At 38.2% G+C, this 14,751-nt stretch overlaps 1 protein-coding gene across 1 annotated transcript in view; it reads left to right on the top strand.

Annotated features, from left to right (window-relative positions):
* The window catches only part of LOC124288124 (putative pyridoxal-dependent decarboxylase domain-containing protein 2), a 36,906-nt gene extending 24,626 nt beyond the window's left edge, over nucleotides 1-12,280 (top strand). Inside the window, 3 exon segments of the mRNA XM_046724691.1 lie at nucleotides 8,769-8,858; nucleotides 8,861-9,080; nucleotides 10,977-12,280. Of these exon segments, the coding sequence (XP_046580647.1) occupies nucleotides 8,769-8,858; nucleotides 8,861-9,080; nucleotides 10,977-11,022 (356 nt within the window). The 3' untranslated portion in view covers nucleotides 11,023-12,280.
* Nucleotides 12,281-14,751: the final 2,471 nt, after the last annotated feature.

Below are 14,751 nucleotides of genomic sequence, written 5' to 3'. Positions count from 1 at the left end.
GACATGCCGTGATATAACTAGAATTACTCTTGAAAGCGGTGTTGAACCCAACCATTGCAAATCACAAAGAAGATAATCTTGGGAGTAGATGGAGGTCGGGAGTAAGCAGGGAGGAAATAGACATGGTTGTATTATGAAATGAAACGTAAGTGCTGTCATTTCTTCTAGTGATATAGGGGCGGTGGGGTAGCCAAGTGGTTAAAGTGGTTCGCTCTACACACCGAAGACCCAGGTTCAATTCCTCACATGGGTACAGTATGTGAAGCTCATTTCTGGTGTCCCTAGCAGTGATATTGCTGGAATATTGCTAAAGGCAGTGTTAAACCAAACTCACTCACTCTTCTAGTGATATGCTTGATCACAGACGGCAGCTCTTACCCTAGAAATGTGTAAAGTTATAGAATGTCATTGTTGAAAAGAAGTAAGACCAACACAGTTTGTTGTACCCATATTCACCTTTATTTCCATGTCTTAATGTTCATAATTCATTTGCTAACCCTAATCCTAAGATTAACTCACAACTAGCCTAGTAAATTGAAATCGGATATTTGATTGGAAGGGGATCCAAGGGCTAAGGATGGAGTTATCGGTAACTTACTCTAGCACAACTGACCCTAACAATCAAAGATGCAGTGGGATTTGTTAAGCCAGGGATGTAGGCTGCTGCCTGTGTCAGTGCTTAGAACTTTGCCCGGTAAACTGCAGTCTTAGCAGGATGAATAATATGACTGCTCCTTATCATAAAGCTTTGATATTTGTCGAACTCTGCCAACAGGTGGTCTTTAGGGCAATATTTATTACTTCTATTAGGTTTCTTAAAGATTTATAAAAAACGGTAATACATGTATCTCCCTTCCCAAACCTCCACATTCGTTAAACCTGTAATGTTTTTTCTCTAGATATTTAAGTAAGAGTTTGCATTTCAATCTTGATATCATTAACAATTGCCCTTACATGTGTCAACACATATATCATGATATTTTTATATAGTTATTTTGAATCATACTGAGCATTTGGGTGTGGACAAACACTCCAAGATGTTGACTTGACTCAGCAATACTTAACTTAAGAATGAAAAAAGTAGTTTCTTGTCCATGAACTATTTAGTGCTTTATATATCACATTAGACTGTAAATGTTGGTGTGATCATGTTCATATTGATCATTTTGTGATCCAACTTCTTCTCTGAAGTTTTAATGTTAAGTTTTCCAGACATGTTGGGGGGATGGGGTGGTGTTAGGTTAAGTTTATATTCAGTTTTGGTTTGCTTATTTATACTACAGTTATGGAAGTTAAAGTGAAATGGCTGTTTTCATTCTCTTAATTCATTTTCAGTAGTGTGAAAGGAACGACGATTATTTTCTAAATTGGGTACTTAATGGCATCAAACTAGCATGTCCTTTTTAACAAGTAGTTTGATGCGTTTACACATGAAGACGCTAGATATATTTCTTATACAATACCATTCTTATCATTATTAATATTTTTCATTTATCAACGTGATAAAAATACAAATATTGTGGTTACTATTGTGTGTTGGTATATGTGATATACACTGTTTACACTACTACATCTATATTGATGGACTAATGTACACGGTTCTTCCCTGAAACTGTCTAGTACAAACTGCTGCCCAAACCATCCTGAAACATTAGCAGACAAATGTGATTAGACAATGTAAACCTCAGAGTGTCGAAGTACTGAATTCCTGGCACGGGAGTTGGGATTCACTGATAACATGTAACACTAGTTGTGTAGACCCCTAGGGTCTCCTTGGTTCCATGTCTACCCCCGTCAGCCCTTGGGCCCCCACCACTCTCTCTGAGTATAGGGTAGCAGTGCTGGCAGGCATTGTTGCAGTCAGCAGTAACTGTATTAAGAGTGATCAGAAAAACAACATTATTTACACATTTAAAGGGGCAGGAACAAGTCTCACAATTATCTTTTTATGGTCTATGTATTGTCATCTAACTTTTGGTTTAAAAATGTTGTTATATGCTGCAATGCTGATATGAACTTGTTTGTCGAATAATTGTAATGTGTTATGTTTACCAAATTAAGTGTAGATGCTATTTTTAGCTGCCAAACATGTAGGGAATGCCCTGTGTATTTGCAAATTCCATTAAGTACTGTTGTCAAGAGCTGAAATGAAAAAAAGAAATAATAGAAAATATTTGAAGTCTGATCTTGGATCTTTGTTTTAAATCAAGTTCCAGGGTGAATATGTTGAACATGACAGTGGAAGTGCAGTGAATGTCAGTGGGTTCGCTACCCTTCGTTCTCTTACAGTTGGTTTGATCACCTGTGCCAGAAATAACCATTTAACCTGAAGGATATCCATATCAGTGTGGCCAGATATGCAATGTATGCCTTTCAACCAGGCCATAGTATTGCAATATGTGCTTCAGGGAGTGATGCTAAAACCGACTTGTGTAGAGAGGTGGTGTAGTCGGATCTCATCAGACATCAGGCACTGATAGAACATCCAAGAATGTAGTTCAGCCAGTTCCAGTTTCTACCTTCTTCAGATTTTCATATGTGGTGAAGACATTTTAATTACTGTCTTTGTTTCATGTGTTGCTTAATAGTGAACCTTATTTGCCCTGGAGCATGTTGAATATTGGTCGTCAAATATTCCATCATTGTCATCGTGGGCAGCGGCTAATGTGGGTCAACAACCTGGGATGATCAAATGTATTAGAGTGCTGGCTATTATCCTGCCTGGCTTGGATATATTCCATTTTGCATATTACATTTTAATAATGAATTCAAGTAGAACACTCCTTTTTAAAATGATCCGTGAATAATACAACATTCTAGTTATTGAGAATAAGTACCTGAATTTATGAAGGGATATGGTTAGATCTTCCGAATCAGGGATTGAGTTGTAACAGCCCTGGTAATTACTACTTTTTCATCAGGTGAGTGAGTGTGAGTGAGTTTAGTTTTACGCCGCTTTTAGCCAATACATCACAGTGGGGAACACCAGAAATGGGCTTCACACATTGTACGCATGTGGGCAATTGAACGAGTGAACACTTTTACCACTAGGCTACCCCACTGCCCCTTGTCAGGTTTTGCCTTACTAAGATCATCAGGTAACTGCTAGTCAGAACTTCAGTGATAAAGGAAAGCAGTGTGATTACAGACTTAGACATTTCTGAATGAGTGTGTATAGTTCCTGGGTTCGTTACAAGAAATACCACCTGTGGCATGGTGTACTGTACAGAATTTATCATCCAGAACATTGTTCCACTGGAGATATCTCTTAGGATATATCGTTTTGACAGTAGAGTTTGTACAATGCCCTGATGTCATCAATTACATGACTCACAATGCTAGAAAATCGAAAACCTGATGACGTCATAAACTTGATGATGTCACAATGCTATGACATCGCTGCACGGCAAGTCTAATGGCAGTACCGTGTTCAGAAATGTCCATTTTTCGTTGATGAAGTAATGAAGAGTGATTTTTTTATGATAAATATATACTCACCCTTGTGTATTCTGACATCAAATATAACACTCATTGATAAAGTAAAAATATCCTCTGCAAGCCTCTGATATTCGTAACATTATCAACTTGTGTTGATATAATTGATATCAGTTGACACTTGGGTGAGATTCTTTCTATGCATAACAGTCACTAATATTTAGTACAGACTTCTCAACTTCAAGTGAAAAGAGCTGATTATGAAACTAGCTTGATTCCAGTGAGGGGGCAGTGGGGTAGCCTAGTGGTTAAAGCATCCACTCGTCACACTGACAAACCCGGGTTCAATTCCCCACATAATATAGCCCATTTCTTTCTGGTGTCTGGTGACCTGCATCACTTCCTTCTACTGTAAGTGAGACAGATAACTGGAATACTGTCCGAAGTAGCATTAAACTCACTTCACTCACAGGGTAGTGATGATATTGGTTTCAAACTTTAAGAAGATATACCAAGTGCAGCACATGGCTCTAGTGACTTATGAGGTTGTCCTCATAATTTTTCTTAAAAGGGTACTGTTGGTATAAATTTGTTCGTTTTTTAAATTGGGGATTTGAAAATATTTCATACATCATTATCAGCACAACCTTCTCCTGGAAGACATTTCATTACAGGCAATTAATTCATAATGGCTCTTAGACCCTATCTAAATGTCACACTGAGACAACGGAAAGGTTGTAATCCCTAGGTTAATTCTTTCATCAGGGGCGGTGGTGTAGCATGTGGTTAAAGCGTTCAGTCAACACGTCGAAGCCCATTTCTGGTGACCCCCCGCTGTGATATTGCTGGAATATTACTAAAAGCAGCTTTATACCAAAGTCACTCACTCACTATTCTTTCATCATATTCCCTTGTTGCCCAATACAAAATTGTAAAATGCTTTCCTAGAGTTTTGCTATCACTACCAGAACTGCCAATGATTGACACATTTTACTAATCCCTATCACAGAAATTAGGTTTCAGCTGATCTGATTTCCAGGACATTTAATTACAACATGTGGGCATTCAATCCCTGGAATTGGAAACCTTGATGTTTACAGTTAGACACATGATTCTTATAATCAGAGCTCATATGCAAAATGTTCCCATAGGGACTGCGGAATTCACTTTGTTGTGTCCATCATGTAGCAACCATCAGTTTCATTATTGAGTTACCATGGCTGCACTTCAAGTCATATGACCTCAGCTTGCCTGAATCTGTCATATTTCATATTGCGTAAGTGGTGGTTGTGCAATAGCCATGAATCACTGGGCGACATATCAATACACTTTTTGTTGATTATTCATCATTTTGATAACTCTAAATTAATAGGAAAACAAACCTGCTAAATTTTTACATTTTAATATTAGTAATTTCAAGTTAAAAAGTAACTAAATGGACATTGTAACATTGTATTTGTTATGCTGTTTATAGATTATTAGCTTGTTTGTTCCAAAAATCAAACTATATATTTGATTTCGCAATCTGGGCTGTAATCATGTTAGTGTGCTTTTAAAATCTGAAGATGTTTGTTAATGTAATAGATCTCTGTGTTTTTACACAAATATCATGGTGGCCTCATGGATTTCTTTCTATTCCATCTAACTAATTTTCTCAAATGTTTACATAGATGTAAAAATGTTGTATAAAATATATTTATCATAGTTATTAGTTTCTCAATAATTTTAAATTTCATTGCGCTATTTGACATTTACTAAGACTTGGTTGACTTGATAATCGTAGTGCAAACATCTGAAATTTTAAGATCATATCTTGTTGACTCATGAGCAAATCATTCTATTTTAATCTTGCAGTGTATTTAAGGGGCGGTGGGGTAGTCTAGTGGTTAAAGCGTTGGCTCGTCACGCCGAAGATCTGGGTTCGAATCCCCACATGGGTACAATGTGTGAAGCCCATTTCTGGTGTCCCCCGCCGTGATATTGCTGGAATATTGCTAAAAGCGGTGTAAAACCAAACTCAGTCAGTCAGTCAGTGCAGTGTATTTAAACCCTTTCTTTGTATTTCTTATTTGTTGAAAAATGTTTCAGGACAAGTATCTTTATAAGTTCTTCAAATTTGTTTACATCATGGAATTTAGTACAATGGACAGCATGTTCAGAGTACACTTAACTGTTTTTATGTGGGTACACTTTGTATCATCCTGTTTGGGACAATGGTTAAGCAGTAGTATCCAGTGGAAGTCTTTAGTTAAGTTAAACTGTTCAATAGAACCTTAATTTTATGCCTACACATGCTCTGGACCACAAACATTTTCTGAGGTCTGTGTTCATGAAGGAATTACTTTTTTCACCATATCAGTGTATTGCTTTCACAAATGTCCTGTACCTGATTATAAAATCAATATTACAATCTCTCATTTCAAAATGGATCTCCTAATGCAATTATTGGTGATTGCGTGCCTAAGAGTGGTCACTGAAAGTAGGAGCAAGGCAGGAAGAACGGCCTGAAAATGTGCACGTCATTGCCGTAGTGTTTATAGTGCTAGAAGATTAGGTGGCACCCCTGCGGCGTAAATGGCAAAATTTACCGGTGATGTCTTCTACAAGATCTTCCTCCTTGGGGGCAGTGGCGTTTTCAGCAGATTTGGAATCTCTTGATTGAATTGTACAAAGTTTCAATCGCCTAGAAACAGATCCATTTCATAGGTGCTCTGAACTTTCCATCTTTGAAACGCCTAGAATGCATCGGCAAGCATATCAATTACTGTTATTTGTGGGAGATATTTCGGTGGACCAAAGTGATTTGAAGGAAATGACAGATAACTTACACCACTTTAAAGTAGGCATCCATATCCACCACCTAGTTTATGATGCCCTGGGATTTAACACTGTTTCAATTACATGCTTCACATAATCACGGGAAGTGACAATTCTTAGGGGCAAATAGCACAGCAGAGATTATGGGTAATTACTGAGAGTGAGAGTTTTGCTTCACAAGTTTTTGGGTTAAGTTGGTTTAAGTCAAGTAGTAAGCCAGACCTTTGTTAGTCTGACGCTATTTCAAGGAGTAGGAATATTACTCATATTCTGGAATATCCAAAGAATTTGTGGTAATTGAGATGAAAGATTTGGAGCAAAGGTTCCCTCTTGAGACACCTGGAACTACACGATGGTGGTTTAAACCTTCAGTCAGTTTCCTTGCTTGAGGGATATGTCAACCTACGTTTGAAGTCACCATTATTATGAACGATCAGAGTTGTGGTTCTTGATTTTCTGTAGGCTTTGTCAGTGCTATTTCTTCTTCATTGCCGTCGGTGGGGTAGCCTAGTAGTTAAAACGTTCGCTCGTCACGCTGAAGACCCAGATTCGATTCCCCACATGGGTACAAAGTGTAAAACCCATATCTGTTGTCCCCATTCATGATATTGCTGGAATATTGCTAAAAGCAGCGTAAAACCCAACTCACTCACTCTTCTCCATTGTCATACATCCTGACTAACATATCACACTGATCAGGGAATCTCTTGCCCCGTGTTATGTCTTATGAATATGAAATTATCTAACAAATCAGTTACATTTTCTATTCTTTTTAGTTTTTAGATGCTGGTTATAATTGATATTCAGCAATCCAGGGTTGTCATTAAGAGTGATTGCATATGTTGTAAGAGGCAAACAGGATTGATTCGTCAGACTCATTGACATCGTCGATGCATACCATCATGTCACACATGGATAGATCGATGCATACCATCATGTCACACATGGATAGATCGATGCATACCATCATGTCACACATGGATAGGTCGATGCATACCATCATGTCACACATGGATAGATCGATGCATACCATCATGTCACACATGGATAGATCGATGCATACCATCATGTCACACATGGATAGATCGATGCATACCATCATGTCACACATGGATAGATCGATGCATACCATCATGTCACACATGGATAGATCGATGCATACCATCATGTCACACATGGATAGAGCATACCATCGATGGATACCATCATACCATCATGTCACACATGGATAGATCGATGCATACCATCATGTCACACATGGATAGATCAATGCATACCATCATGTCACACATGGATAGATCAATGCATACCATCATGTCACACATGGATAGATCGATGCATACCATCATGTCACACATGGATAGATCGATGCATACCATCATGTCACACATGGATAGATCGATGCATACCATCATGTCACACATGGATAGATCAATGCATACCATCATGTCACACATGGATAGATCGATGCATACCATCATGTCACACATGGATAGATCGATGCACATGACATCAATCAGTATTGCCATGCCTTGATTACACAGAGACTGTTGTGATATAGTTTGCATCATATAGAGCACTGATCCAACATGCCTCTTACAACCTGCACGGTTTTAAGACAGATGTTTAGAGAACATATACAGGGGTGGAAATAACTTTAAAATTCCTAGTGTACTCCGGAACAGTGGCACATGTAAAATCACTTGCCCTGATAATTTTTCCACTATACCGGCCGTTTTCTTGTTGATTTTTTAAAATAAACAACAAAATTAACATTGGAAAGTCAACTGGACACTGGTACATTGTGATATACAAATTTGCTTGCCCGACAGAAAAATACACTGGACTCGGACGTCGGGCAATGGGTTATTTCCACCCCTGATATAATAGCAACTTTAGTTCACTGCAGTGTACTTAATAGCCACTTGGCGAGAGTTGTTTATCTTTCACCTTGATGGACGATCATTAGTAAACATACCAGTAAAAATTGAAATTTATATCCCACAAATTGCAAAATTAGGTATAATCATCTCATGTCTCTGCAGGGGCGGTGGGGTAGCCTAGTGGTTAAAGCGTTCGCTCGTCACGCCGTAGACCTGGGTTTGATTCTCCACATGGGTATAATGTGTGAAGCCCATTTCTTGTGTTCCCCGCCGTGATATTGCTGGAATATTGCTAAAAGCAGCGAAAACAAAACTCACTCGCACTCATGTTTCTGCAACAGTACTATCTCATTAGCAAGACAAGGAAGCATGGATTCCAATCCCCTAAACTTCATGTGTTCTCATCATATATATAGATAATCATACGAACTGGCACCAAAATACACCCTGCTGTGTCATTATCATGGTAGAAGGACCAACCCCGAATCTGTACAGAAATGACAAAATACCTAGCGAGTTTGTTGAATGTGAAATCATTTACTCTGCAACCAAACTGGGATATGTTGTCAAAAGTCTAAAGAAACTGGTAATTGGTATGGTTTACTATACATAATCACTTCAACTTTGTTCCAGGTAAGATATTGAGCACAGAGAACACATACAAGTACCACATGCAGATTCAGGAAGATGGTGCAGGGAATAATGCTGCACCTGCACGGTCACCGGGGGGAAGGATGCTCCCAAACCTGAAACTGTGACCATCAAGACAGCTGGGGAAGTGAAAGCTGAACTTATCAACCAATCTGCTGCCATGCAATCAGCTCAAACCAGCCAATCAGCTGCCAGTCAGCCAGCTCAACCAAGCCAGTCCAATCCTGCTCCTCAACAAGATTCGTCAGATGTAGGAATTGAAATTGGAAAAGAAGTAGGAGAAGAGAAACCAAGGTGAGCTCTTGAATGTGTAACGAAGATGTGGAATTAAAAAAGACGGATTGGCTGGCTATATAGTAGTTGGCTTGTTGTGTGTCATTTTATCCTGGTAGCATGGGATATTGCTTATGCTATCAACCATATGTATTCCTGGCCTGACACAATTAATTACAGGCCACAGTGATATAGCTAGGACATTGTTCAATTTTACTGCAGGAATAGTTTCTATTTACTTAACTTTTTACACCTACATTCTACTTTTTTTACCCCCCCTTGTTCCATGAACATTCTGTAAGCACTGGCCTTTGTACACCTACATTCCCACCCGTTCCAAGAACATTCTGTAGGCACTTAACCTTTTATGCCTACATTTCTGCTCCTTCCTGGACCATTGCCTATTCACACCTGGATCCCCCCTGTCCCTCCTCCACACCCCACCCCTTTCTCATCTCCACTTCCGGCAAGTCTCCTGCTAATGATTGTCAGCCAGCGACCTAACCCCTAGTATCTGCTCTATTCTCACACATTTGATGTTATGGGTTTGATTCATCACCTTATTGATTGCACTGTTTAGTTGTCAATCTAAGTAGTGGTCAATGAGAGATTAATGATCAACTAACACTCATTAGTGTTATTGGTAGCCAGAATTAGAAGCCTCTGAACACTGCCAGTATCTACTGATGACTACTAATCAACAAGAAGGTGAACTTAGGTCTTACTGGGACATGAATAGCTTAGTTACACTAACTGTCGGTACTTGTTGTAATTGCTCCCAGGAATAACTACATGATTGATGTAGATTGAGGAAGGCTTAAAGGATCTAGCCCAGTTTCAATAACGGCTAATGTGTTTTAAGGTTCTGTATTTTGAAGCACTGTATTCAGCTTGTTGGCGATGTTGTGTGAAACTCATATCAAGAAGTAGGCATGGATGGCCTAGTTGTCTAAGGCACATAATTCACTGTACAGAGTTGCATCCTTTCTGTCTACCAGGAACCTGATATTATATAATCCCATTTTCTGTTTGTTTATGTTCTTCTTTGTCAGTAGAGTACCTATTCTCATCAAGTTTGCTTAAACGCTTAACATCTTTCTAAGACCTGCATCATTTTTGTTTTTTCAAAGCCTTCATATTTTGATGCAACTAAAATACGTCTCAAAGCAGCTTAAACTTAATTCACCCATCCTCTGATATCAGTGTGATGAGGTATTAATTCAGTGGCAACATGAGAGCTTGTTTCTTGGTGAAACAGTGTGTAAAGTTAAGATGGCAAGAATGTTGACTTTGTCATGCTGTCAGCCACTGATTGGCCTGGTCTGGTCTGATTTCTTACAGATTTCTGGTCTGATTTCTGTGACATAGCTGTAATACTGCTGACAACAGCAGAAATCAACTTATACACATATAACAAAAGGCCAATGATCTTTCGCATTAAGCAGTCTATATTTGATGGACAGAGGAGAGAAAAGCAACATCACTACATCTATAAAAGTGTAGTATCTCAACCTTTCATACAGCTGCACTTTTCACCTAGTCCTAATTGTGCATTTGTGTCCTTGAAAGAGTAAAACACTCTGTAAGTTGCTGTTTTCACATCTTAGTAATAATAGTGTGTTTGTGTCCTTGAAAGAGTAAAACACTCTGTAAGATGCTGTTTTCACCTCTTAGTAATAATAGTGTGTTTGTGTCCTTGAAAGAGTAAAACACTCTGTAAGTTGCTGTTTTCACCTCTTAGTAATAATAGTGTGTTTGTGTCCTTGAAAGAGTAAAACACTCTGTAAGTTGCTGTTTTCACCCCTTAGTAATAAAAGTGTGTTTTTGTCATTGAAAGAGTAAAACACTGTGTAAGCTACATTTTTCTTCTTACAGCTCAGCTAGAGAGGCCAAGAGGTTACATTTTTCTTGTTACAGCTCAGCGGGAGAGGCCAAGGGTGCGATGGAGGAGAGCAAGTCATAGAGAAGCCTGGGAGGAACATCTCCTCCAGTCACACACTCCATCTGGGCTACTCCAGTATTGCTATGCATAATGACACACTAGGACTTAATGTACATAGATGTTCTCACTGTACTCTTCAGCTAGTGACACCAGCTTGGGGCATCCTGCTAGAAATCCAACACCAATATCTGGTCATCATATATGTTGGGAAGAAATACTTAAATCAGTGGAGTAATAACATGGTCATATCATAAGGGTAGATAATCTGGTCAATGTTTCTGACATATCTTTATTGATCCGTGGTTTAAATGAAAGGGTTCTTTCAGGGACAGTTTTGTATTCATATAGCTATATTTCTGAGACTATAGTGGGAGTGCAAGGATCTTAGATGAGGGAGGCAAGAACTTGGGGTGTTGCATGTGAAAGTTATGTGTTACTGAGAGTATTTTTATTCTCTATTTCAGTGTATATGTTTCATCGGTTTGTTTCTGTGAATTGCATCAAACAACTACTCTGCTTGTTATGTCATCTTATTGTTTGAATGGACATGGGGGTGTCAGTGGAAGTTGATGAACCCTTGTTGGGAAATGTGTGGGATTTCAAACATACATCCTGTTTATGGACGTAACATATGTTTGCCTGAATTTCATTATATGACATGGTTTTAACTGGGCTTTTATGGGCAGTGTTGATGAATCAAGTATCTTCACACATTCCTACATCAGATAGGAGCCAAATCATTAATTTTAACATGAACACCATGTGAAGGACATGTTGAATTTAGTTGGACATCATTAAGATGAGAAGTCGAGGTGTTAATGTAACAGTGCTAACTAGGAATTAAACCAATACCTGTAAATAAAGGCTTCAAATGATAATTTATTTTTCAGATTTATTTGTAAATATTATTTGGTGTAAATATCATTGGAACACCATATAACCATGTTATCATATAGTTTGTGTGGGAGTGATTTACTTACAGGTTACTAGCTTTGTTTAAGGCTTTGTGTACGTTCATCGGTTGTTAGGCTAAATGTTTGAAGGTCACCCTTCTGTTGCTGACCATGACCTCTTGTGATTGCAATAACCTTGGATTCTCATTGCTCATCCCACCTTTCCTCTGTATATGATTTGACAGTGTGATGTCAACTGATGCAAGACGTGTTGCTCTGTGATGCTGTATGTGGAGCCTCTGTGTGGTCATTGCTTTCTGTTGGAATATCACTTGATGATCGACAAACCCAGAACTTGGAGTACAGTCTATGAATTCTGAATCATTTTTTAGAAAAAACACCAAACTGATAAGAATCTTTTTACCTCAAGGTTATCTTGGCTACATTGACATCCTTGCTTTTCTCTTCTACTCACATTTCTGGTGTCCCCATCGGTGATATTGCTGGAATATCACGGCGTAAAATCCAACTCACTCACTCACTCTTTAACTCATTCCAGATGAAGTAAAAGGATGCTTTTTTGATCTGTGGATAGTTCTGAAAGAGCTTGGCGATGAATCTATGATATCTGAAGCCAACAGCAGGCATCAGCCATGTTAACACATAACTACTAAACATTCATGGATGTGAGGTACAATTCTTGCCTAGTTTCATTATCAATTCTGTTTCATCGTAGTCCCAAGAGGGCTTGAAAAAGAGATTATTGCAATGTATATGAACAAATATACATCACCATGATATCTTGCCGTAGGTAATCTATCAGAAATAAGCCTGACTAATCCTATACAGTAAGTTTAACATATGGTAGATAGATGATATCAATGTTTCTGTTTTTTCTCTGAATTATAGTTCCTTAATGTCTTTTCTATCCAGACAATTCTTATTACTGAACCTGAAACCCAATATCTTTGAGAAAACAGACACAATCATGTAGGTAGGTTGTGACGTGTCAGATTCTGACTAAAGATTGTGTCATTTGGAAGGTTTGAGTGTGAAGCTGATTTTTTATTGCAACCTTCCATATTCTCTGATAACAAACACCGATGTTTCTGTTGACAACACAACCATGTTCTATGACGACAGACTCCTGATTGTCTGACACCAGGGTGAGAGAGTAATAAGTGTGTTTGTTTGTTATATCTGGACAATCAACACAGCCAATCAACACCACTGTACTTTAGACATCAAGCTAATTTGTGTAGCAGGTTGTTGTTCCCAAGCAATCACTGCTTGCTTTGTATCGCTGTGTAGTTGGTACAGTTGATGCGAAATGAAACATGCCTGAACATATGTGGAATCAGTTAATGAAGTAACAGTGTTCTCCAAAGCAAAATGTCAAATGACTTTCAAACGGACCCTGATAACTTGAACTTCTACAACAATCTTTCAGCCTCGGTACTGTTAAGGATCATTTTCAAACATGATATCCAATATTTGTCAGGGTGATAATTATTTGGTGATCCATCATTTTTAGCTCTTGGTTTGGGAAACAATATCTGATCAAATATTGAATTATTGTGTCTAGGATACTTGAAGTGATGGATGATAGAGGACAAGTGTGACAGAGAATGCAAGGGCAGATAGGTAATGATCACGACATTGATGAGATATCCTTAGTGACTCATTACACTGTCCTGATATTTTAAAAAGAACTTTAAATACACCCAAGGTCATGCAGTAAGAACTCATTTATAGTAACCAGTTAAGGTCAGAATTATTTTGTGTCTGGAAATGAGATTATCTGAGCCAAGTCACAGGTGTAATCCCCTGAAACTCTCTTTCTTCCAGCTGATTAATTGCCATCCTTTGTTTTGGAGACCTGTAGGATTTATTTTATTTATTCCATACATTTCTCTCTCTCTAACTACTGACACTAATTCTTTTTGTGTTTCTGGATGGCTTGGACATTATACCAAAACACATTGGTCAGGTACTGGTTTTATGGGACCACAAGGGGCATTCTATTCTTAGTTAAACTCAGACTTGACATTTTTTATTGATTCTTCCAATTTAATACAACATTAAAAAAACTGCAGATTTAAATGTTTTTGTTTGAAATGGATTGATAGATAATGATACAAGAGACCTGAGATAGTTTTGGTGTGGTTTATCATAAATAAGCAGGTGCTTGTAACTAGATAACTGATCCTGGTTTTTTTCTGACTGGTTTGTCTAGATAGGATATTACATCACATCATAATCAACTACATTATAATCTGACAAAAATGTGTCTTAGAACTGATATTTTAAATTTAATTCACGATTTGCATATTGAAGGACAGCAGATTAATGAGTTTTCTAAGCATGTGTACTTCTTGTTTGTTCTGAAGACACTAGTATACAACATGTCGTTGTCCTCGGTGACAGTACAAGTTATGACACCATTAAAATCAACACCATGTGTCAATGTGAGCCTGAAAGGATTGGAACTAGTGTGTCAGGTTTTCTTTAACTATTGTTGACTTTCATAGGTTTAATATTCTCCTTGTTAATTTTCATGGCTCCCTTATATAGCACTTCAGTGGCAACAAGAAAGAATACTCACATCTTGTGAAACTTGTGCTGTGGACATGTGAGCTAGCAGAAGCAGGAATAACTTACCAACCAGCAGCGTAATGGACAAATGTGAAGGGTAGTTGATGCCACCTGATCTCAATAAGTCACCTGTGTGACACGTGACCTGGACACAAGCAGTTTCTTTTAAATTCAAAACAAGTATTGGTACCAATACCACTGGATGATAGTTTATGTACAGATGTCTGAAATGTAGTCTAAGTGTCTGGAATAATTGCTTCTG

Source organism: Haliotis rubra, unplaced genomic scaffold, assembly GCF_003918875.1.
Source record: "Haliotis rubra isolate DU_JTF1 unplaced genomic scaffold, ASM391887v1 Scf412, whole genome shotgun sequence".
NCBI classification, from domain to species: Eukaryota; Metazoa; Mollusca; class Gastropoda; order Lepetellida; family Haliotidae; genus Haliotis; species Haliotis rubra.
The sequence above is the reverse complement of the archived record's forward strand: the minus strand, read 5'-3'. Positions and strand labels throughout refer to the sequence as shown.